Source organism: Hyperolius riggenbachi, chromosome 5 (genome assembly GCF_040937935.1).
Source record: "Hyperolius riggenbachi isolate aHypRig1 chromosome 5, aHypRig1.pri, whole genome shotgun sequence".
NCBI classification, from domain to species: domain Eukaryota; kingdom Metazoa; phylum Chordata; class Amphibia; order Anura; family Hyperoliidae; genus Hyperolius; species Hyperolius riggenbachi.
Genome location: NC_090650.1, coordinates 28,153,155 through 28,175,717, shown reverse-complemented (window position 1 = coordinate 28,175,717; position 22,563 = coordinate 28,153,155). Strand labels below are relative to the sequence as shown.

Genomic DNA, 22,563 nt, shown 5'->3' with positions numbered 1-22,563 from the left:
CCAGCTATGCTATGGATTGGCTGAGTGACTGGGGCGGCGCTATAGAGCGCGTTTAGTATATATAGGACCTGACTGTCAGTTGTTCCGCGTCTGCTGTTGCATATGCTATGTGTTAGCACTCAGACCTAGTCAGATCCCAAGGTGTGCCTAGAACCAGCTGGAGCTGGGGATGCACACTTAGCCAGATTCTGTTGATAACTTAACCACTTGCCGACCGCACACTCATAACGTGCGTCGGCAAAGTGGCAGCTGCAGGACTAATTAATCAGGAAGCAGCCGCTCGTACGAGCGGCTGCTCCTGTCAAATCACGGCGGGGGGCTCCGTGAATAGCCTGCGGGCCGCCGATGGCGGCTCGCAGGCTAGATGTAAACACAAGCGGAAATAATCCGCTTTGTTTACATTTGTACGGCGCTGCTGCGCAGCAGCGCCGTAAGGCAGATCGGCGATCCCCGGCCAATCAGCGGCCGGGGATCGCCGCCATGTGACAGGGGACGTCCTGTCACTGGCTGCACAGGACGGATAGCGTCCTGTGCAGCCCGGATCTCCAGGGGAGGCAGCAGGTAGGAGAGGGAGGGGGGAATTTCGCCGCGGAGGGGGGCTTTGAGGTGCCCCCCCCGCCACCCACAGCAGGCAGGAGAGATCAGACCCCCCCTGCACATCATCCCCATAGGGGGGAAAAAAGGGGGGCAATCTGATCTCCCTGCCTGCACCCTGATCTGTGCTGGGGGCTGCAGAGCCCACCCAGCACAGATCAATCAAACCAGCGCTGGTCCTTAAGGGGGGGTAAAGGGTGGGTCCTCAAGTGGTTAAAGAACTAATTGAATTGTATTATTTGTTATGACCTTCTGCTAGTTTGACTATTCTTCTGCTCTCTGATTTGGTACCTTTGCCTATCTGATATAAATTGCCGACTCTGCCTGAACTACTACTCTGATTTAGCTTCCTGTCTCTGTACCGTATCTGTCCGTGTGTTGCCGAACCTGCTTGTCTGACTCTTCTTCCCTCACCAGGGACCTTAGCCCTGGTGAGGGACTCTCAGTTTAGTTATCACCTGCTCCTCAGGTAGATAGCTGCAGTATAGTCTGAACCACCTGCTCCTCAGGTAGATAGCTGCAGTATAGTCTGAATCACCTGCTCCTCAGGTAGATAGCTGCAGTATAGTCTGAATCACCTGCTCCTCAGGTAGATAGCTGCGGTATAGTCTGAATCACCTGCTCCTCAGGTTGATAGCTGCAGTACAGTCTTAATCACCTGCTCACACTAGCCGAGAAAAGTACCAGGGAAAAATATACCTGCTCCTCAGGTGGATAGCTGCAGTATAGTCTGAATCACCTGCTCCTCAGGTAGATAGCTGCAGTATAGTCTGAATCACATGCTCCGCAGGTTGATAGCTGCAGTACAGTCTTAATCACCTGCTCCTCAGGTGACTAGTGTAATAAGTAGTTTTGATGTTTTAACCTCTGAACAATCTAAATATACGATGATTGGAGCTTTCTGCATGGCAAGGGCCCTGCCATGTTAGAGGGAATAATTATCTATATTGGATGTGACGCGATTAAGATATCAAAGCTATAGATAAATTATATATGTGATATTGATAAGATTGATTGAAAAGAAATCTTCTATTATTTAGGTTAGGGGAACAAGGCTGGGTTGGTAATAGGACAGCCTTCCCCCATAAAGGTAATTAGAGCATGTGTTTCTCATCATTGGGGGCAGGGAACGCATTCTTCAAGGCATAGTAGTACAATGAAGCTGTTAGAATTCTGGATTCAACCAGTTTGACCATGTGCTGTGAGATAGATTAAATTGAAGCAGCTAGGTATGGAAGTCAGCAAATAGAGACTACAGCATTGTTTGAACAAACCAATCACAGATAGCATTGGGACATACTGTGGGCCCAGCCCATTTCTTTATGTAAGGAGTTTTAGGCGGGAGTGGGTCATTCTGCCATTTTCTCTTCACAGACACACACATACTTTCATACATACAGACATACAATCAATTTGTTCATTTTTTGTAATCATTTGTAACGTAACTAAGATTTGTACCTTTATTGATTTATATTTTTGAATATTCATGGAAAATCAATAATGTTAAATAAACAACCACATCCTTTTAAATGAGTTACTCTGGTCTCTGAATGACTTTGTGTTCAAGTTACAAATCCCTCATTTTAACATTTAACATTTTGGCTAGCCAACCAGTCGTAAATGTTTCATGAAGAATTAACTCAGCCATAGATCACAAGCTCGTTTCAAAACGGGGGAATGAGAAAGGAAGCTGGGTATTTTTGAAACTATTTTTTGCGATTGAGCCTGAAGCAAGAGACGAGACCAGACGAGAGGAGATCATGGTCCTCCTTAAGATGTGGGTGATACCAGAAGTCTGTTTGCATAAGGTGACTATGTTTTATTTCCTGTTGAATTGGTTAAAAGTTTTAAGAGTCAGATTGCGTTGTCCGAAGTTGTTAAAGAAATAAAGAATATTTGTTAGTTAGTTAGGGAAATAGTTACTTAAAGGTTGCTAAAATGAATAGCAGGCAAAAGGAATGTTCTTCTCATTCCTATGTAAAATGCTTTAGTGGTAGCAGACAGGATGCAGACTTCCTTAATGATGTTTATTTAAAGAGGCAGATATTTTTGTTCACAAAGTTGCAAGCTAAACTTGGGAAAAAATGGTTTAAATTGAAGCTTAAGATAGTGTAATTGGATCATAGAAGCAAAACTTACCATAATGGCTTCTATAAGTAAAGTAAGGGTTTTTGTATTTATGCTAATTGGCCACTTGTGTAAAAGAAAATGTGTAAACCATGAATAAGTGACAGTTTATATAAAAAGGAAATATATCTGTAATAATGGTTTATTAGAAGCGCAGTAATCCTGAAAGCCAGGAAAAATAAAAATGTTTCTGGGTATTTAAAAGTGTGGTTACCAAAATGACATTTTCTTTGCAGCAGCAGTAGTATCATATAACAGCTAGTCTAGTAGGAGTGTAAAATCATTGCAGATGTCACATAAAAGTATTTGTATTGCAAGCTATTTATGTTATGAAAATTTCATTCAAGTTTCAGAGTTGTTGTCCTATTTTTCCATTTGAGTTTGATAAAAAGTATAAATATAGTCATTAATATAATAATTGATATTAAAAAAAAAATAATTAAAATGAGCTTATTATAAGGTTGCATAGGATAATTAATCACCATAGTTTAATGATAGACATATCTGTTTCTGTATTAGAGGATTGATGAGGATATGGTGATAAGGTTCAGCATTCATAAGTAAGATGTGATTGCTGGTGTCCACAGATGACAGATATATATTTCAACAATCGATTTACACAAAAGTTGATAAAATAAGTTTTTTTAAGTTATAGGTTTAGTCAGGAGGTTATTCTTAGTGAGTTTATTGTGAAATAAAGAGATTTGAATTAATTTTGATTAAAATAAAGCTGAATTGTTGCAAATAATGATTGCATCAATTACATAAGAATTTGATCTGTAAGGTATAAATAAATTTGGTAGGTCATGACTATAGTTATTACTTTTAGATGATTTTGACACTTTATTAGGTAAAGTTATTTTAAAAGACAATATGTGTGTTCAGTCTAATGTGAGTGATGATTGGAAATATGATCAGGATATATATGTGCTGAATGCTCAGTCCCGTAAGTGATTTGTCATGAATAAGTATATCCTTATACTTATATATGCATTATTTTTGTAAAGATCTGTTTTTCTTTACCGGAGGAGAAATGGGAATTTATAAAAATATAATTGATGAATGGTGACAGGTGGTTTCATATCTTTTCCGGTCAGAGGTGTGAAATCAGTTGTGCCAGTTCAAATTATTGGTATACAAGGGACTTGGTGTTGGTGTATCAAATATCTGAAATAAAATTGTATATTTTGGTCATTGCTGTAGATTATTAATACAGTAATGTATGCACTGATATTTTAGACTGTACACAATATATTCAAATTCAAGGAAATTTAAAAATTAAACGTTTAAAGGACAACAGGTTAAAGCAGAACTCTGATAAAAGTTATTGGTTGTGAATTCTATATGTGTTTATGTGATAATATTTTTTTTATTCCCCTTTTATGATTTGGTGTACACATGTATTCTATCTCCTTAATTATTAAATTTTGTTTCCTGGGAAGTATGTGAAGAGAATCAGAGATGGTGGTGATTTCCTTCCTTTCTGTAAATTGATGAAAATTGAGGTACAATATTGAATGGGATATTGGTTTTAAAAGTAATTCGAGTATCAGTTGTTTATAGAAAAGTGGATTTCATGTTTCCTTGAGTTTATTTTGGATACTAGCAATTGGTTACATCAGTTGCAATGTATTTTAGTAAGATGAGGTCATTTTAAAGTAAAAATTAAAGAAAGGTTTCTAGTTAAGTTTTAGTGACATAGAAATGTTTCAGCAGAAGCTGTTTAGGAAATGCTTTCCTCTGTTTGTATGAGAAACAGTGGCATCTATGTTAAGCGAGAGTAGGGTTAATTAAGAACAGCTGGAGTCCTGTAATCTGAAGCCATTAGCTGTCACTCAAACTGCATGAGTAAAAATACGTCAGAAGTTGTTATAAATAATGTATTGATCATTTTTGAGATATCATTGTGAAAGAAATGTAAGGGTATCATTTAGTTACTTGCAACTTGCACACACACACAGCAGGTATACTAATAATGACATATACACATGAGATTAGCATGTTATATAAACGCACACACACATATTAACATGCTGTTACACATTTACATAAGAGAATATAACTTTGTTGTCCTCACAATTAAAGTGTGAAGGATATTTTTTAGATGACATTGTGTTTTGTTTTTATTTTATTGGGCTTTATCTCAGGTTTGTCTAAGGTTATGTTTATTAGATAAACGAGATTTATTAAAGTTCATGGTTTGTGTCCTCATCAAAGGATTGCAATTTAGACAATGTCATATGAGTTTGTTTGTTCAAAGGGGGAACAAAAAGTTTAAAGTTATTTTCTTGAAATAAGATCATTGATACCATATTTTCTAATTATAGATGTATCTCTAAAGATTGATTGACTAAAAGGTCACATGCAGAAATGGCGAAGATTACAAGGCTTTCACATGCTAACGAGCCTATTGAGAGGAGATTCCATGCTTCCATTGATAAAGGAATGAACAGAAGTGCTTGAAGACATGAAGAGTTTTTTTTTCTTTTCCCTCCCCACTTTTCATGAACTGAACTGAGACTCTAATCTCTTTACACACATATAATTTTTAATTTGACACACATGAAAAAGACATTGTTGGTGTTTTGAGTTTAATTGTTTGTTTTATTTGTTACAGAACAGAATTAGATTTTATGTGATATTTTCATAAGGTAATGAAAAAGTTTAGGGAAAAATATTGATAAGATAAGGAAAGGTTTTTTAAGGAAAGTTTTTTTTATCCAATAGCTTATAGATCCATTCATTTAAAAAAAAAATAATAATAAGGTAAATTTTTGATTAATGTTTGGAAGTTGATATTTTTGATAGAAAGGGGTTTCCATAATATATCTGGTATGCAAAGTTATTTTGAGAGTTTGATCAAAATATTAGAAAAGGAATTTTAGATGGTGCAAAAATCATTGATATAATTAATGGGTTGTATTAAGAAACTTTGAAATCTGATTTAAAGATAATAAGGCTTGTCAGAAAGCAAAAGGCTTGTCAGAAAGCAAAGGGCTAGTTAGATAGCATAATAAATTGTTAATGTAAATCAGATGATGAGAAGGTATCATTATACACATTGCATCAGTATTATGTCCTTAAATGACACATTTTTATGATTTAATATTTTTGATTTTGATTAATAATGGAAACCATATTTGATTAGGATATGTTTGAAACTTCAAACTGCACATATTTTATAGATATTTCCAAACAGTAATACAAAGTTTTAAAGGAGGTATGACATAATTGAAGAATACAGGTATACATTAATTCATATTGATTTGGGATGGATAAGTGATATGAATTCCACCAAGATGAATGAATAATATTTTAATGATATTAGTAGTTGTAAGGCAATACATCTGATTATTATGTAACATTATTAGGTAATCCAGTTAATTATATACATTATTATGATTGTTTTTATAAACAGGGTTTTATGATCATTTTAAAATGGAAGAAAAAGTAATGAAATTCAAAGTTTAGATTTGTCATCATGCTTGCATGTTTAGTTTAAGGGTATTAGTTTAATTTTAAGAAGAATCTACCGTTTTTGTCAAAGGTAAAATTCCCTATACAACAGGATGTGAAAGGGTTAACACACATTGTTTCAATTACACATGAGAGTATAAAAGTAGTTGCTGTTTAAGTTAAGTCCAGCAGGGCAGAGGTTAAGAGTTTTAATTTGAAGGTAATTATTAATGAAAGGGGACAGAATATGATTGTTAAATTTTTGATAATGATTAAAATAGACAAAAGGTATTTATAGAAGTGAAAGTAATTTTAATATATGATTTTACTTCTATAAAGGGGGAAATGTAATAAGTAGTTTTGATGTTTTAACCTCTGAACAATCTAAATATACGATGATTGGAGCTTTCTGCATGGCAAGGGCCCTGCCATGTTAGAGGGAATAATTATCTATATTGGATGTGACGCGATTAAGATATCAAAGCTATAGATAAATTATATATGTGATATTGATAAGATTGATTGAAAAGAAATCTTCTATTATTTAGGTTAGGGGAACAAGGCTGGGTTGGTAATAGGACAGCCTTCCCCCATAAAGGTAATTAGAGCATGTGTTTCTCATCATTGGGGGCAGGGAACGCATTCTTCAAGGCATAGTAGTACAATGAAGCTGTTAGAATTCTGGATTCAACCAGTTTGACCATGTGCTGTGAGATAGATTAAATTGAAGCAGCTAGGTATGGAAGTCAGCAAATAGAGACTACAGCATTGTTTGAACAAACCAATCACAGATAGCATTGGGACATACTGTGGGCCCAGCCCATTTCTTTATGTAAGGAGTTTTAGGCGGGAGTGGGTCATTCTGCCATTTTCTCTTCACAGACACACACATACTTTCATACATACAGACATACAATCAATTTGTTCATTTTTTGTAATCATTTGTAACGTAACTAAGATTTGTACCTTTATTGATTTATATTTTTGAATATTCATGGAAAATCAATAATGTTAAATAAACAACCACATCCTTTTAAATGAGTTACTCTGGTCTCTGAATGACTTTGTGTTCAAGTTACAAATCCCTCATTTTAACATTTAACAACTAGCTATTGCAACACTGTCGGGATCTCCTGCCCCTCAGGGAATCACCTGCTGCAGTACAGTCTGAATCACTCGCTCATCGAGTGATCACTCTACATTGTCTCACTGTGCATCACCCGCTCCTCGGGTGAAACTATCACTATTCCTCTGTGTCTCCAGCCTGCTGGAGTACTGATTACTGTGTTCCTCAGAGATACCCCCTTCTACCAGCTCCTCTGGGATAGTGGGTATCTCCATCAATATTTACTGTTGCACCAAACACTATCTTACACCTGGGTGTCCTGTGTCTTGCTATACTTGCATTTTTGGTGATTCTGCAGATCACCACATAATCAGGTATAACATCTGTATTATTGGTGATACTGCAGATCACCAATAATCAGAAAATCTGTGCTTGCTGACACCAATTGTTACAAGTTCTTATCCTTTTTAACGTGTAGTAGTACTAGAGCTGCATGCAGTATCCTCTTGTTAGAAGGCGTTAAGTAGACAGTATATATAAACTCTGCTGCGCTTCTGTAGTAAAAAACAGACAGTATTTTCTTCCTATGACACTCATCCAAGAAGTTCAGTGAACCGTCTAAAAAATAATAGATGCTGCACATAGGGTGTAACTTACGCACATAAGGCACCCAGAGTATATACACTCTGAGGAAAGTGGACAACATGATCTACGTATGGAAGCAGTTGACTATTTTCTTAGGTCCTGAAGCATCCATGTGCGTGAGCATTCATTATTTATTTTGGACCTTCTTAAGTATATCGCGACGCACAATTATTTCCTTTTTCAAGACCAGTACTATCTACAGGAACGAGGTTGTGCTATGGGGACGGCGTGTGCCCCCTCATATGCCAACCTCTTCCTAGGGTGGTGGGAGGATGTGACCGTTTTTGGTGAAGATCTGGCAGTGTATGCTTCACACATCTTGTTCTGGGGTCGTTTCGTAGATGACGTGTTCATTCTATGGGACGGTCCCAGGGAAATGTTTTGTGATTTTGTGGAGGAGTTGAATAACAATAAGATAGGTATGTTCTTCACTCATGAGATCAGCTCAAGTTCAATTGACTTCCTGGATGTGCATTTTGTTAAGAACAGTATGAATGGCCTGGATACCAGCATTTTTTCCGTAAATCAACAGCCACTAATTCCCTCTGTCACATCAGCAGGCTGGGAGGAATTCAGTAATTCATTACTGAATATCCTCCCAGCCTGCTGATGTAATGGAGGGGTGTGTCGCATGTTGCTCTGTATTATTCTTCCTGGGTTATTCATAGGAAGTTTCAAAGATGCTCGGGATACAGAACAGCTTCATAAGAACAACATTACTCACATTTTGTCTATACATGACAGTGCCAGACCAATGTTAGAGGGCATGAAGTATCTCTGCATTCCTGCATCAGATTCACCAAATCAAAAATGGAAGTTTTATATAAGTAGGCAATGGATGCCGTTACATGCTGAGATACAAGCAAATAGAGGGTAAGCAGGCTTTCTAGGGGGAGGGGCATGAAGGCTCCCTATCCTATTCTGTGCGGTGACGGTTATCCACTTTCCTCAGAGTGTATATATGTTACGGCCAGAACCCGAAGTTTGGCCACTTCTAGTTCTGGCCGGCCACTTCGGGTTCTGGCCGGCCAATGCGCGAAGTGGCCGCTGCGCTGCGGCCAATGTTAGAAATGGAATGATTCCTCTGACATTAATGTATCTTCTGGCCGCAGCGCAGCGGCCAAACGTAGAACAACTTAGTTCATTTAATGCAATTCAGCCGGCGGCAATGTAACAATTCAAGCCGCCGGCTTTTTCTCTGCATCTCTCTCTCTCTCCTTCTCCCCCCCCCCCCCTCCCGCCTCTCTCGCTCTCTCCTATGGGCAGCCGGGCGGGGACACGAGTGTCCCCCCGGAGTCGTTCGTCACGGCAGGGGAATCCTGCCGTTCTTGCAGAGCGGGTGCTGGCAGAAGCGATGTCTGCAGCCTCCCCGCTCTGCTTTCCTGGTGCGACGAACGACTCCCGGGGACACGCGTGTCCCCGCCTGCTGCCCATAAGAGGAGGAGAGAGAGGCAGAGAAAAAGCCGGCGGCTTGAATTGTTACCTTGCCGCCGGCTGAATTGCATTAAATGAACTAAGTTGTTCTACGTTTGGCCGCTGCGCTGCGGCCAGAAGATACATTAATGTCAGAGGAATCATTCCATTCTCAACATTGGCCGCAGCGCAGCGGCCACTTCGCGCATTGGCCGGCCAGAACCCGAAGTGGCCGGCCAGAACTAGAAGTGGCCAAACTTCGGGTTCTGGCCGTAACATCTACACTGGGTGCCTTATGTGTGTAAGTTACACCCTATATGAAACATCTCTATTATTTTTTACACGGTTCACTGAACTTCTTCGATGAGTGTCATCATACGAAGAAAAGACTGTCTGTTGTTTTTACTACAGAAGCGCAGCAGAGTTTATACAGGGAACTAGTATTGCTTAAAAGGAATAAATATGGTAGCTTCCCTATACAGTGATGTAAAAAACTATTTGCCCCCTTCCTGATTTCTTATTCTTTTGCATGTTTGTCACACTTAAATGTTTCTGCTCATCAAAAACAGTTAACTATTAGTCAAAGATAACATAATTGAACACAAAATGCAGTTTTAAATGATGGTTTTTATTATTTAGTGAGAAAAAAAACCTCAAAACCTACATGGCCCTGTGTGAAAAAGAAATTGCCCCCTGAACCTAATAACTGGTTGGGCCACCCTTAGCAGCAATAACTGCAATCAAGCGTTTGCGATAACTTGCAACGAGTCTTTTACAGCGCTCTGGAGGAATTTTGGCCCACTCATCTTTGCAGAATTGTTGTAATTCAGCTTTATTTGAGGGTTTTCTAGCATGAACCGCCTTTTTAAGGTCATGCCACAACATCTCAATAGGATTCAGGTCAGGACTTTGACTAGGCCACTCCAAAGTCTTCATTTTGTTTTTCTTCAGCCAATCAGAGGTGGATTTGCTGGTGTGTTTTGGGTCATTGTCCTGCTGCAGCACCCAAGATCCCTTCAGCTTGAGTTGACGAACAGATGGCCGGACATTCTCCTTCAGGATTTTTTGGTAGACAGTAGAATTCATGGTTCCATCTATCACAGCAAGCCTTCCAGGTCCTGAAGCAGCAAAACAACCCCAGACCATCAAACTACCACCACCATATTTTACGGTTGGTATGATGTTCTTTTGCTGAAATGCTGTGTTACTTCTACGCCAGATGTAACGGGACACGTACCTTCTAAAAAGTTCAACTTTTGTCTCGTCGGTCCACAAGGTATTTTCCCAAAAGTCTTGGCAATCATTGAGATGTTTTTTAGCAAAACTGAGATGAGCCTTAATCAGTGGCGTAGCTAAAGAGCTGTGGGCCCCGGTGCAAGTTTTACATGGGGCCCCCCCAAGCACTCTATACATAACAATTGATACGGCGCACCAAAACCTGCCAAGGACAACCCCAGTGTCAGAGGTGCAAGAAGGGGTTGGGGAACAGTGTGTTAAGGATTACTACTATTCAAAGCATCTATAGAAGTGATTATTACCAACACAGGACCAATAGAGAGCTAATACTGTGATAGAGGGTGGACCCTTCGGGGCCCCTCTGGCCCAAGGGCCCCGATGCGGTCGCTACCTCTGCACCCCCTATTGCTACGCCCCTGGCCTTAATGTTTTTTTTGCTTAAAAGTGGTTTGCGCCTTGGATATCTACCATGCAGGCCGTTTTTGCCCAGTCTCTTTGTTATGGTGAAGTCGTGAACACTGACCTTAATCGAGGCAAGTGAGGCCTGCAGTTCTTTAGATGTTGTCCTGGTGTCTTTTGTGGCCTCTCGGATGAGTTTTCTCTGCGCTCTTGGGGTAATTTTGGTTGGCCGGCCACTCCTGGGAAGGTTCATCACTGTTCCATGTTTTTGCCATTTGTGGATAATGGCTCTCACTGTGGTTCGCTGGAGTCCCAAAGCTTTAGAAATGGCTTTATAACCTTTACCAGACTGATAGATCTTAATTACTTTTGTTCTCATTTGTTCCTGAATTTCTTTGGATCTTGGCATGATGTCTAGCTTTTGAGGTGCTTTTGGTCTACTTCTCTGTGTCAGATAGCTCCTATTTAAGTGATTTCTTGATTGAAACAGTAATCAGTCCTGGAGGTGACTACAGAAATTGAACTCAGGTGTGATAAACCACAGTTAAAGCGGACCCAAACCAAACATTTTTTTAATTAAAAATATTTAGTTGCACCACTCTGACACATACAAAGATAAATAAACACTCCTTTCATTTCAGTGCATGCTTTTCACCCTTCTCTTTGCATAACTAGGGTTATACAGGTGGCAGCCATTAGCAATTCCTCCTTTGCTGGACACCATCTACTCCACCAGTTTGCCGGATTATTTGCCGGCAATATGAAAGGAAGGTAGGGGTTTCTCCAATAAATGTAAAATATTTTATATTTGTCATCATGCAGCTGAAAAAAGGCTGCTATTTATTATTATAATTTAGAAAATAGATTTTATTTCTGAAATCTTGTATTTTTAATTTGGGTCCACTTTAAGTTATTTTTTAACAAGGGGGGCAATCACTTTTTCACACAGGGCCATGTAGATTTGGAGTTTTTTTTTCCTCACTAAATAATAAAAACCATCTTTTAAAACTGCATTTTGTGTTCAATTATGTTATCTTTGACTAATAGTTAACGGTTTTTGATGAGCAGAAACATTTAAGTGTGACAAACATGCAAAAGAATAAGAAATCAGGAAGGGGGCAAATAGTTTTTCACGTCACTATACATACATACAGAACACACAGGACAACTGACACACACACATTTGTAATATAGAGGCACTAACACACACACACAAAATAAAACCATTTTCAGCAAACAAGCTACTTACAGCGGCCAAAAGGACCTGTTCACGTGTGCCAAATTTCTGCACCATATTGCCTGCATGCAGATCCACTTCCTGTAACTGCTGTATAAAAATCCCGTCACACGGCAGGCGCGACACGAATTGCGCTTCGCTAAGTGCACACATGGCCCAACGCCGCACTCCATGGTGCACCATGTAAGAAATACACATCAAAAATGATGCGACGGTATAAAATTTGGATATCTTACTACTGTATGCATAAAAACATTGTTATTATTTGGTACTACACTACACATGAACATTTTATTGAGTGTTTGCTCACAACAGGTGATTGTGCTGTATGTAGAACATTGGAATGCAGCTTAAAGGGAACCTAAACTGAGCGGGATATGGATGATCTTTAGTCATTTCACGTGATATCCCGCGCTTGTGCACAAAGTCATTACTTATCACGTGCAAAGGCAGAAGTGTTATTGAGCGCAAATCGGCTTATTACAGTCGTGATAAGTGTTAGCACGCTTTTTGTGAATCAAGCTCATTTATTTATTTCCGGGTGAAAGAGTTCACTTCCTGACTAACGTCAGGAAGTGAAAAAACAGAATCGCTCTGCAAAAGCACTTAGAAAAGAGTTTTATACAAAATCGCAGGGTGCAGGTAAGCGTCGAGAGGCGCTGAAAAAAAATCACGCTAAAAAACGAAAAATGTTAGCGACAGCGATTTCGATTTTAGATGTGATCAAAGCCTAAGGCTAGGTTCACAGTGCTCAGTTGCATTGCAGAAAAATTCTGCATGTCAACTTACCGCCCACACAATTCTATGGGAATCGGGATCACGTTATTCTAACTCGCTGCATGCAGGCTTTGTATCAAAGTCTATGTCCAGTCTCAGTTGCAGTTCACACACATTTTAACACGTGCGTTATGCAACTGACCAGGGCCGGATTTGTACTCTTTACCACCCAAGGCCACTGTCACCAGCCGCCCCCCTCCAGTATAGGTAGCGAGATGACCTTTCCCTCCTTCCCTCCAGTATAGGTAGTGAGATGACCCCTCCCTCCAGTATAGGTAGCCAGATGTCCCCTCCCCCCTTCCCTCTAGTATAAGTAGCCTGTTGACACCCCCCCCCCCCCCAGTACAAGTAGCCAGATGACCCCTCCCGCTTTCCCTCTAGTATAATACAATATACAATACAATAACATTTGTAAAGTGCTTTTCTCCCATAGGACTCAAAGTGCATAGTTGTGTCTCAGATTAATACAGGGTTGCAGGCTGGGTTGTGTTACAGAGGAGATAGGTGTGGGGGGGGGGGGGGGGGAGACACCGAGAGCCCGATATAGTGCAGTATGTATTGTAAGTATGAATAAAGGTAGTTTAATGAGATTTATACTCACAAAGATGGGTTACCCTCCAGGTAACCACTGTATAGGCAGGTGGGGAGATTAAACCCGTCCCCACTCAGGATTTAAGAAGTCGTTCTCTGTAGTTCGGAAAGATAGGGGCCAAATCCCCTCCACCAGGGGTGGACAATTGTATAGCAAAGTCTCAGAGGCGCCAAAAGTATAAAATAAAGTAAAAGATTTAAAAATAGGGAGGCAGCAGGTGGACTCACCTCCCCCAAAGCAACCACAAGAAAATGTCAATTTTTTAACACAAAAACAATTTTTAATCATATACGCCAATATTTTGCAACGCGTTTCGCGGGTTCAACCCACTTCATCAGGCTATGGACCGGAGTACAACACTTGTATGCAGGATTCGTCAGCTTAGCGCCTCACAGAGGGCAGATGACTCCCTTAACCCCTCCCTTTCCAACCCCTGCACCTTTCAGTATAGGTAGCCAGCTCACCTTCACACTGCTGCAGCCATCAGTGTCACTCATTTCTCCACTGGTCTAAAGTGCAGAAGTTTCTTCTTCCTTTACGTCTCCAATGCTGCCCAAGTCCATAGCCACCGGCCACAATGCAAACAGGCACAGAGAGTAAGGTGGCTGCTGCATAGGTGGCGCTAGCAGCAGAATACCGCGGTCAGGCGCTCACCTGATCTCCCTGCATTGCAGCAGTTTGGTGCCCTTCCTCCTTTGGTGCCCTAGGCCATGGCCTAGGGGCCTTGGCCTAAATCTAGCCCTGCAACTGACCACTGTGATCCCAGCCTAAGAGTTTTTGCAGGTCCAGTGTGCAATGTGCACCATGTTCACCTTCAAATAAAGTGTTTGTGTTTTTTTTTTTTTTTTTTTTTGCTTTTAACTTCCTGTAGCATGCTCAGTAAAAAGCATTGCTGGTTTACGTGTAAAATTTTTCACATTTCACGTTTAAAAATAAGACCTGGAGCACGCTCAATGGACACCGCAGGCTTTGAGCGTACGATTTTTCACGTTTAGTATAAAATAATAAAAGTTATGCTAAAAATATGCATCCTTTCTGCATTAAAGTTCTGAGTGTGCTCAGTTGACCCAACAAGTTTACATGTACAAATTTTCGCAGTCGCATAAAAAAATAATAATATGCAAATATGGAATTACGCGTAATCGCATACGGCGATTTCACAAAAAATGATGTGTAGCCATTGGAATTTTGTAATGGAATTCGTAAATGGGAATTTTTTTGTGAAAACAAAATTACACATTAACCACCCTGGCGTTCTATTAAGATCGCCAGGGCGGCTGCGGGAGGTTTTTTTTTAAATTAAAAAAAAACTATTTCATGCAGCCAACTGAAAGTTGGCTGCATGAAAGCCCACTAGATGGCGCTCCGGAGGCGTTCTTCTGATCGCCTCCGGCGGCCAAAAGTAACACGGAAGGCTGCAATGAGCGGCCTTCCGTGTTTTGCTTACTTCGTCGCCATGGCGACGAGCGGAGTGACGTCATGGACGTCAGCCGCCTCCGATCCAGCCCTTAGCGCTGGCCGGAACTATTTGTTCCGGCTGCGCAGGGCTCAGGCGGCTGGGGGGACCCTCTTTCGTCGCTGCTCGCGGCGGATCGCCGCAGAGTGGCGGCGATCAGGCAGCACACGCGGCTGGCAAAGTGCCGGCTGCGTGTGCTGCACTTTATTTGATCAAAATCGGCCCAGCAGGGCCTGAGCGGCACCCTCTGGCGGTAATGGACGAGCTGAGCTCGTCCATACTGCTAAGGTGGTTAAGAGCCCCACTGCTTCAAAGGATCACTTGTGTGTGCAAGAGTGCAAAGAGTTAAAAGACTTTGCTTTTATAATAATAAAGCCTTATCTCCTGTCTTTAATAACTTTTCTAGAGTTATCACCATGGTGATGAGGCGTGTAGCATTCAGGCATGTAGTATTCAAGCCCTAAACCTCAGTGTGATTCATATACGGCCGTTGTATGTGTGTGTGGGTGTGTGGTGAGCTGTACTGGGTGGTTGTGACGGGGTGGCCATTCCATGCTGTTTTTAATAGCACTCTTTAATTCTTGTATTCTAATGTTCAATAAAACGTTTTTTACTTTTATAGCATTATTGTTGTGAGGAGTATGATTAACGATTTATCCTTTCAATTTGGTAGCTAGATACGTATGTCCTACTATGTAGTTGCCACTTTCAGAATAAGTTGTATAGTTAGTATTTAGGAAACATTTTACCTCAGGCAAACCTAAAGTTAACTCTTCTGTCTTTAAGTTAACTCTTCAATCCTTAAAATAACTCCAGAATTCTAGACAGGCTGTTAATTAACTGCGTGTGAAAATAACTACAGAGGAAGTAACTTAACCTCCCTGGCGGTATGATGAATGCGGCTGCGCGGCCGCGGGAGGGTTTTTTTCACTTTTTTTTTTTTTAGCATGTAGCTAGCCTAGCGCTAGCTACATGCTTCCCCCCTCCCTGCGGCGTCCCCCAGTACGCGCCGATCGCCGCCGGCGCGTATGCCTATCCGGAAATCCCGTTCTGAACGGGATTTCCATGAGGGCTTCCCCCGTCGCCATGGCGACGTGCGCGATGACGTCACCGACATCAGAGGGAGTCCCGATCCACCCCTCAGCGCTGCCTGGCACTGATTGGCCAGGCAGCGCACGGGTCTCAGGGGGCGGGGGACACCCTCTGCTGCGGCGGGTAGCGGCGAATCGGCGCAGGGCGGCGGCGATCGTAAGTACTTTAGCACTTTGCTAGCTGCGTGTATGAAAAAAAAAAAATTATGCAGATCGTCCCAGCGGGGCCTGAGAAATCCTCCTGAACGGCTTACCCCGTGTCCAGCACGGGTTTACCGCTAAGAGGTTAAGGACTGAAGAGATCAGATAACTCTCTCACTGTGTGGTGGTACGTTATCTCTTGCCTTATTATCTCCAACATGATCTTAGTGAATTGAGGCCAAATTATTGTGTTCACTGTGACATTTGGAAAGCGAGAGACACTGACATCAGTGTCACAAGTTGCCTGCCATTATGTCACATGCTGGGCAGCACAGTGTCCTAGTAATTAGCGCTCTCACCTTGAATCCCAGGCAGATCAATATCTGCAAGGAGTTTGTATGTTCTCCCCGTGTCTGCGTGGGTTTCCTCTGGGCACTCCAGTTTCCTCCCACACCCCAAAAACATACAGATAAGTTAATTGTCTTCCCCCTTAAAATTGGCCCTAGACTATGATACATACACTACATGATACATACATAGACATATAACTACGGTAGGGATTAGATTGTGAGCTCCTCTGAGGGACAGTCAGTGACAAGACAATATACTCTGTACAGTGCTGTGGAAGATGTCGATGCTATATGAATACTAAATATTAATAATAACATGCTGTTAAGCATACAGTAAATGAAAAGTATGCCCTGCTTTAACTGTTAAAGAAAATCTGTAATGAAAAAACCAGGGCTGTGGAGTCGGAGTCGTGGAGTCGGAGTCGTGGAGTCGGGCAATTTTGGGTGCCTGGAGTCGGAGTCGGGAAAAAATGCACCGACTCCGACTCCTAATGAATTTGTAACTGTAATTAAAATAGAAAATATGATAAAATGTTCTATTTCTCAGATAAAAATAATGTATATATACACAGTATATATGTTACGGCCAGAACCCGAAGTTTGGCCACTTCTAGTTCTGGCCGGCCACTTCGGGTTCTGGCCGGCCAATGCGCGAAGTGGCCGCTGCGCTGTGGCCAATGTTAGAAATGGAATGATTCCTCTGAGGTTAATGTATCTTCTGGCCGCAGCGCAGCGGCCAAACGTATAACAACTTAGTGAATTTATTGCAATTCAGCCGGCGGCAATGTAACAATTCAAGCCGCCGGCTTTTTTTTTTTCTGCCTCTCTCTCCTCCCCCCCGCCTCTCTCGCTCTCCTATGGGCCGCCGGCGGGGACACGCGTGTCCCCCCGGAGTCGTTCGTCGCGGCAGGGGGATCCTGCTGTTCTTGCAGAGCGGGTGCTGGCAGAAGCAATGTCTGCAGCCTCCCCGCTCTGCTGCCCTGGCGCCACGAACGACTCCCGGGGACACGCATGTCCCCGCCGACTGCCCATAAGAGGAGAGAGAGAGAGGCAGAGAAAAAAAAAGCCGGCGGCTTGAATTGTTACATTGCCGCCGGCTGAATTGCAATAAATTCACTAAGTTGTTATACGTTTGGCCGCTGCGCTGCGGCCAGAAGATACATTAACCTCAGAGGAATCATTCCATTTCTAACATTGGCCGCAGCGCAGCGGCCACTTCGCGCATTGGCCGGCCAGAACCCGAAGTGGCCGGCCAGAACTAGAAGTGGCCAAACTTCGGGTTCTGGCCGTAACATATATACAGTAATAGCTGTGCTTAGTCCACAAAAATGAAATAAACCAATCAAAATTAGTTACTTGTGCTGCTTCAAAAAAAAGCAGTCCCCGTATTTTTAAGGACAGATATACATATCTGATTGTGACTGTATATATGATGTGTACACAGGAATCTCTTATATATACTAAATAACATCTATGCTGTAAGAATAAAGCCTGATGTGTAGCTGTGTCACTAATAGAGATGGTCAACGAGATGGAAATAATTCTGCATTGATGCTGATTTATGCAAATGTATACACTCCCTTTGCTGATGAAATCAAATAATTTGATATGTTATTAAAATTTTGGTTTGGTGACTACAAATTAAAGGGTAACTGAGACGGATGAAAAGTAAAGCTTTATACATACCTGGGGCTTCCTCCAGCCCCCTTCAGGCTAATCAGTCCCTCACTGTCCTCCACCACCCGGATCTTCTGCTATGAGTCCTGGTAATTCAGCCAGTCAGCGCTGTCCGGCCGCATGCCGCTCCCACGGCCAGGAACATTCTGCACCTGCGCAATACTGCTGCACAGGTGTAGTATGCTCCTGGCGGCGGAGTGTGTGCATGCGCACTACGCCTGACTGGCTCAAGTACCTGGACTCATAGCAGAAGATCCAGGTGGTGGAGGAGGACAACGAGGGACTGATTATCCTGAAGGCGGCTGGAGGAAGCCCCAGGTATGTATAAAACTTTAATTTCATCTGTCTCAGGTTTACTTTGTTACACAGTAGTACTATACTCTACATATGCACTCCCCACAGAGCTGCAGGGAATCCACTGAGAATGCTGTGCACATTGAACACAGAGGTGTTGTCTGTTTACAATCTCCTCATTCCCCTGCAGAGTACCTGCACATCATGCTTACATGTACCCACACTTACATTGCCTAGGGCCTGATAGATGTTCTTTGTTCCGGTTTGTACCTTTTACAAGTACTCTTACCAAGGACTAGTTTTAGTCTAAAGGGAATAAATATAGTAGTCTACATATCCTTCTCACTTCAGTTGTTTTGTAAAATTCCTAAGCGTTGGCCGTTAAGAGACGAATTTCATGTTACATACTTTTAATCAACAAAATTGTAATATGCAAATTAGAGGAGTCGTGGAGTCGGAGTCGGTGGAATCCTAAACTGAGGAGTCGGAGTCGGTGGATTTTTGGACCGACTCCACAGCCCTGGAAAAAACTTCCCCTGGGGCTACTCACCTCGGGTGGGGGGAGCCTCCGGATCCTATTGAGGCTTCCCCCGTCCTCCTCGGTCCCACGGCGGCGGCGAAAATCCTCCCGGAGCGGCGGCGATGTAAATATTTACCTCCGTGGCTCCAGCGCTGGCGCAGTATCTGCTCTCTGCACGGAGATAGGCGAAAGTAGCCGATTTCCGTCAGGCCGATCTACTGCGCAGGCGCAAGTCTCCTGCGTCTGCACCGTAGAGCGGACCCGACGGAGATCGGCTATTTTCGCCTATCTTCGTCAGAAGAGCCACAACAGCGCCCCCGCTGGAGCCAGAAAAGGTAAATATTGAACAGGCTGTCAGATTTGTCGCCTGTGTGTTCCGGGGGCTGCAGCGAGACCGCCGTGGGACACAGGAGGACGGGGGAAGCCTCAATAGTGTCCAGAGGCTTCCCCCTACTGAGGTGAGTACCCCCCAGGGGAACCTTTTTCAGTACAGGTTTTCTTTAACACAAATGGCTGTGCGTTCAGAGTGCAACGCATGCTATTGCACGTCATCTGTGTTCCCGTGCCTTGCACTGCTGATCACATTCATTACAGTGAATTGGAACAGCACTGTGTTTTGGCAAAAATGCATGTAGCATCGCATCGCACCGCTGTGCATTGCCTATAGTCTGAACGTCATATCCATACCTGGGGCTTCCTCCAGTCCCCTTCGCACCCATGCCGTCTTCCTCCACCTTCTCCCATTATACCCCCTGTAACTTTGGCCAGTCGGCACATGCGCAGTGCGGCTGCATGTGCCCCCTGTCTTGCTCCCATGGCTGGGAGCTGCGCAGTAGTACGCAGGCGCAGAACGCTCCTGGCCACAGGAGTGCGGTGGGGTGCAGCCACGCAGCCGGGCCATGCATGCACAGTCCGCCCCAACTGGCCAAGCTATCGGGGCTTCTAACGGGACAACAAGGAGGCGGAGGAAGATGGCATGGGAGCGATTGGTGCGGAGGGGGCTGGAGGAAGCCCCAAGTATGTATAAATCTATTATTATTACTCATCTCATAGTCACTTTAAACTACAAGGCACCAGCGCACTGTGAACGTCGCTATAGGTGGTGCATTGCAGTACGACAAGACGAATTACAAAACAACCATTATGCCACCACCACAACCCACCATTGTGAACTTGCCCTTAGTCAGGTATTAATACAGTTAAAAAATAAACAAACAAAAAAACTTACTTTAATAATATATATTTTTTCGGGCTTGATGAGGCGGGCGGTCCCAGCGGCTCTGGAAGCCACGGAAAAGTGAAAATCTGAGGATAATGACATTGCCGAATATGAAATATGCTCCTCCCCATGTTAAATATACAATAATATCAACAATCCTCAAATTGGGATTTCAACGTTGGCGTAAATAATGATTTGCTAGTTGAAAAAGCAAAACAGCTAAAAGCAAAACTTGTATAGAAATCTAACAGGTTAACACAAATCTAAAATACACATGCGAGTTGCAACTTCACAGCTAAAGGCTGACACTTGTTTCGCTGTATCTCTGCCACTTCCTCGGGGGCATAGGAATAATATATACAGCCTGTTGGAAGAATACTGTAACCAGACAATGACATCACAGATTGCACGGGACAAATACCAGAATTAATTTCCCATGTTCCTGGCACAAATATGTCCCGGGCAGGCAATGTACCAAACTGGCGGACGAACATCCCGGCCGCCAGCCTCTATGTGGTTGCAAAATGCAGGGCTTTTCAACCCTGTCCTCAAGTACCACCAACAGTGCATGTTTTGCAGAAAACCACAAACATTCACAGGTGAGGTAATTAGTGTCTCAGCAGAGCTGATTAAAGAGACACTGAGGCGAAAAAAATATATATGATATAATGAATTGGTTGTGTACTATGAATAATTACTAGAAGATTAGCAGCAAAGAAAATATTCTCATACTTTTATTTTCAGGTATATAGTGTTTTTTCTAACATTGCATTATTCTATAATATGTGCAGATTACACAACACTCAGCATTCAAAATTATTCTTTCAGAGCAGTCTGTGAAGTAATGACCTCTCCTCTAGCAGAGAAAAAGTAAACAGTTCACTTACAGTTGAGATAATAAAAGTCAGATAACAGCCCTCTCCACGACTAATGCTAGATACACACCATGCGTTTCTGCGTTCGATGCGGCCGTCGATACGCGTCGATTCGATTATTTCCGACATGTCCGATTGAAGCTTCGATGGATTGTTAGGTCGATTTGCCATACTTTACATGGCAATCGACCTAAAAATCATCGAAATTCGTTCAGAAATGCTCGGAAATAATCGAATCGACGCGTATCGATGGACGCATTCGACGCGGAAACTCATGGTGTGTATCCAGCATAACTTAGTCGGAGAGCTTAATGGCTTGTTTGCATAGAGATAACAACTGGAGTTTCTCAACTCTTCCTGTACTGGAAACAATTAGACTGATGTATCTGATCTTAATGTTTTATTTCTTAGCTGTACTACACATACAAATCATAATATCATAATTTTTTTTTCGCTTCAGTGTCTCTATAACTACCTCTGTGGATTTCCACAAAACATGCACTGTTAGTGGTACTTGAGGACAGGGTTGAAAAACCCTGGCAAAATTAACCGCTTGCCTGCTCTGTCTCCTGTACATCTCCATGTCCACCCATATATCAAATCATCCATACACTAGATGTGTGTGTATAGACATGACCGACCATACACATATGCCCCGCCCCCCAGCGCACTTTACCACCATGCAGGGTGCGTGATGACTTTCTAATAGGCAGGGTTGAACATGTTTAGTTTGCCACCATCATGGTACCATTGGGCACAAAGCTTTTTTCTATTTTCACCTTATCTATGTGACATTTTTAATCTTCCACAGAGCCAAAAATATACATTTTACTGTCATTGTGTTTATTTTGGTTTATTGATTAGCATAACATTTACTATCATCATGACTGAGCCCTTAAGATGGCAAATGTTGCAACAATAACACCTAAATAGTAAATGCAGCCAATATGACCATCAAATAATAAAACCAGGAAACATTCGCTACAATACATAAAATCAGGGGCATTGCTAGGGTCCTGGAAGATCCAAAGCAGCCCCGGGCACCAGGGCAGTGCTGAGCTGTGGTGCGCATAGTGCGTCCTGTGAAAAATGGGTGTGGACATTAACAGGAAATTGGGCATGGCGGGTGGGCCAAATGTACATTAACTTAAAGGGACTTCGAGCAGTGCAGAAACTATGGAAAGATGCATATCATTTTAAAGCTCTCTTTCTCCTCTTTCCAATGATATATAAATCGCCGCCCTACGCCTTTTCGTTTTCGCTATTTTCGCGATTGAAATTGCCGCGGCCGCGATTTTGATCGCGAAAATAGAGAAAACTAAAAGTTGTAGGGTGACGATTTAGGGGTCGTCAGAAAGAGGAGAAAGAGAGCTTTAAAATGATATCCATCTTTCCATA

At 42.3% G+C, this 22,563-nt stretch overlaps 1 protein-coding gene across 4 annotated transcripts in view; it reads right to left on the bottom strand.

The window, feature by feature from the left end:
* LOC137518050 (protein split ends-like) overlaps positions 1–22,563 on the bottom strand; it is an 87,579-nt gene that overhangs the window by 25,567 nt on the left and 39,449 nt on the right. For all 4 annotated transcript variants that reach the window (XM_068235256.1, XM_068235254.1, XM_068235255.1 and 1 more), the window contains one exon: positions 20,300–20,376. In XM_068235256.1, the coding sequence (XP_068091357.1) occupies positions 20,300–20,376 (77 nt within the window). The remainder of the gene's footprint in view (positions 1–20,299; positions 20,377–22,563) is intronic.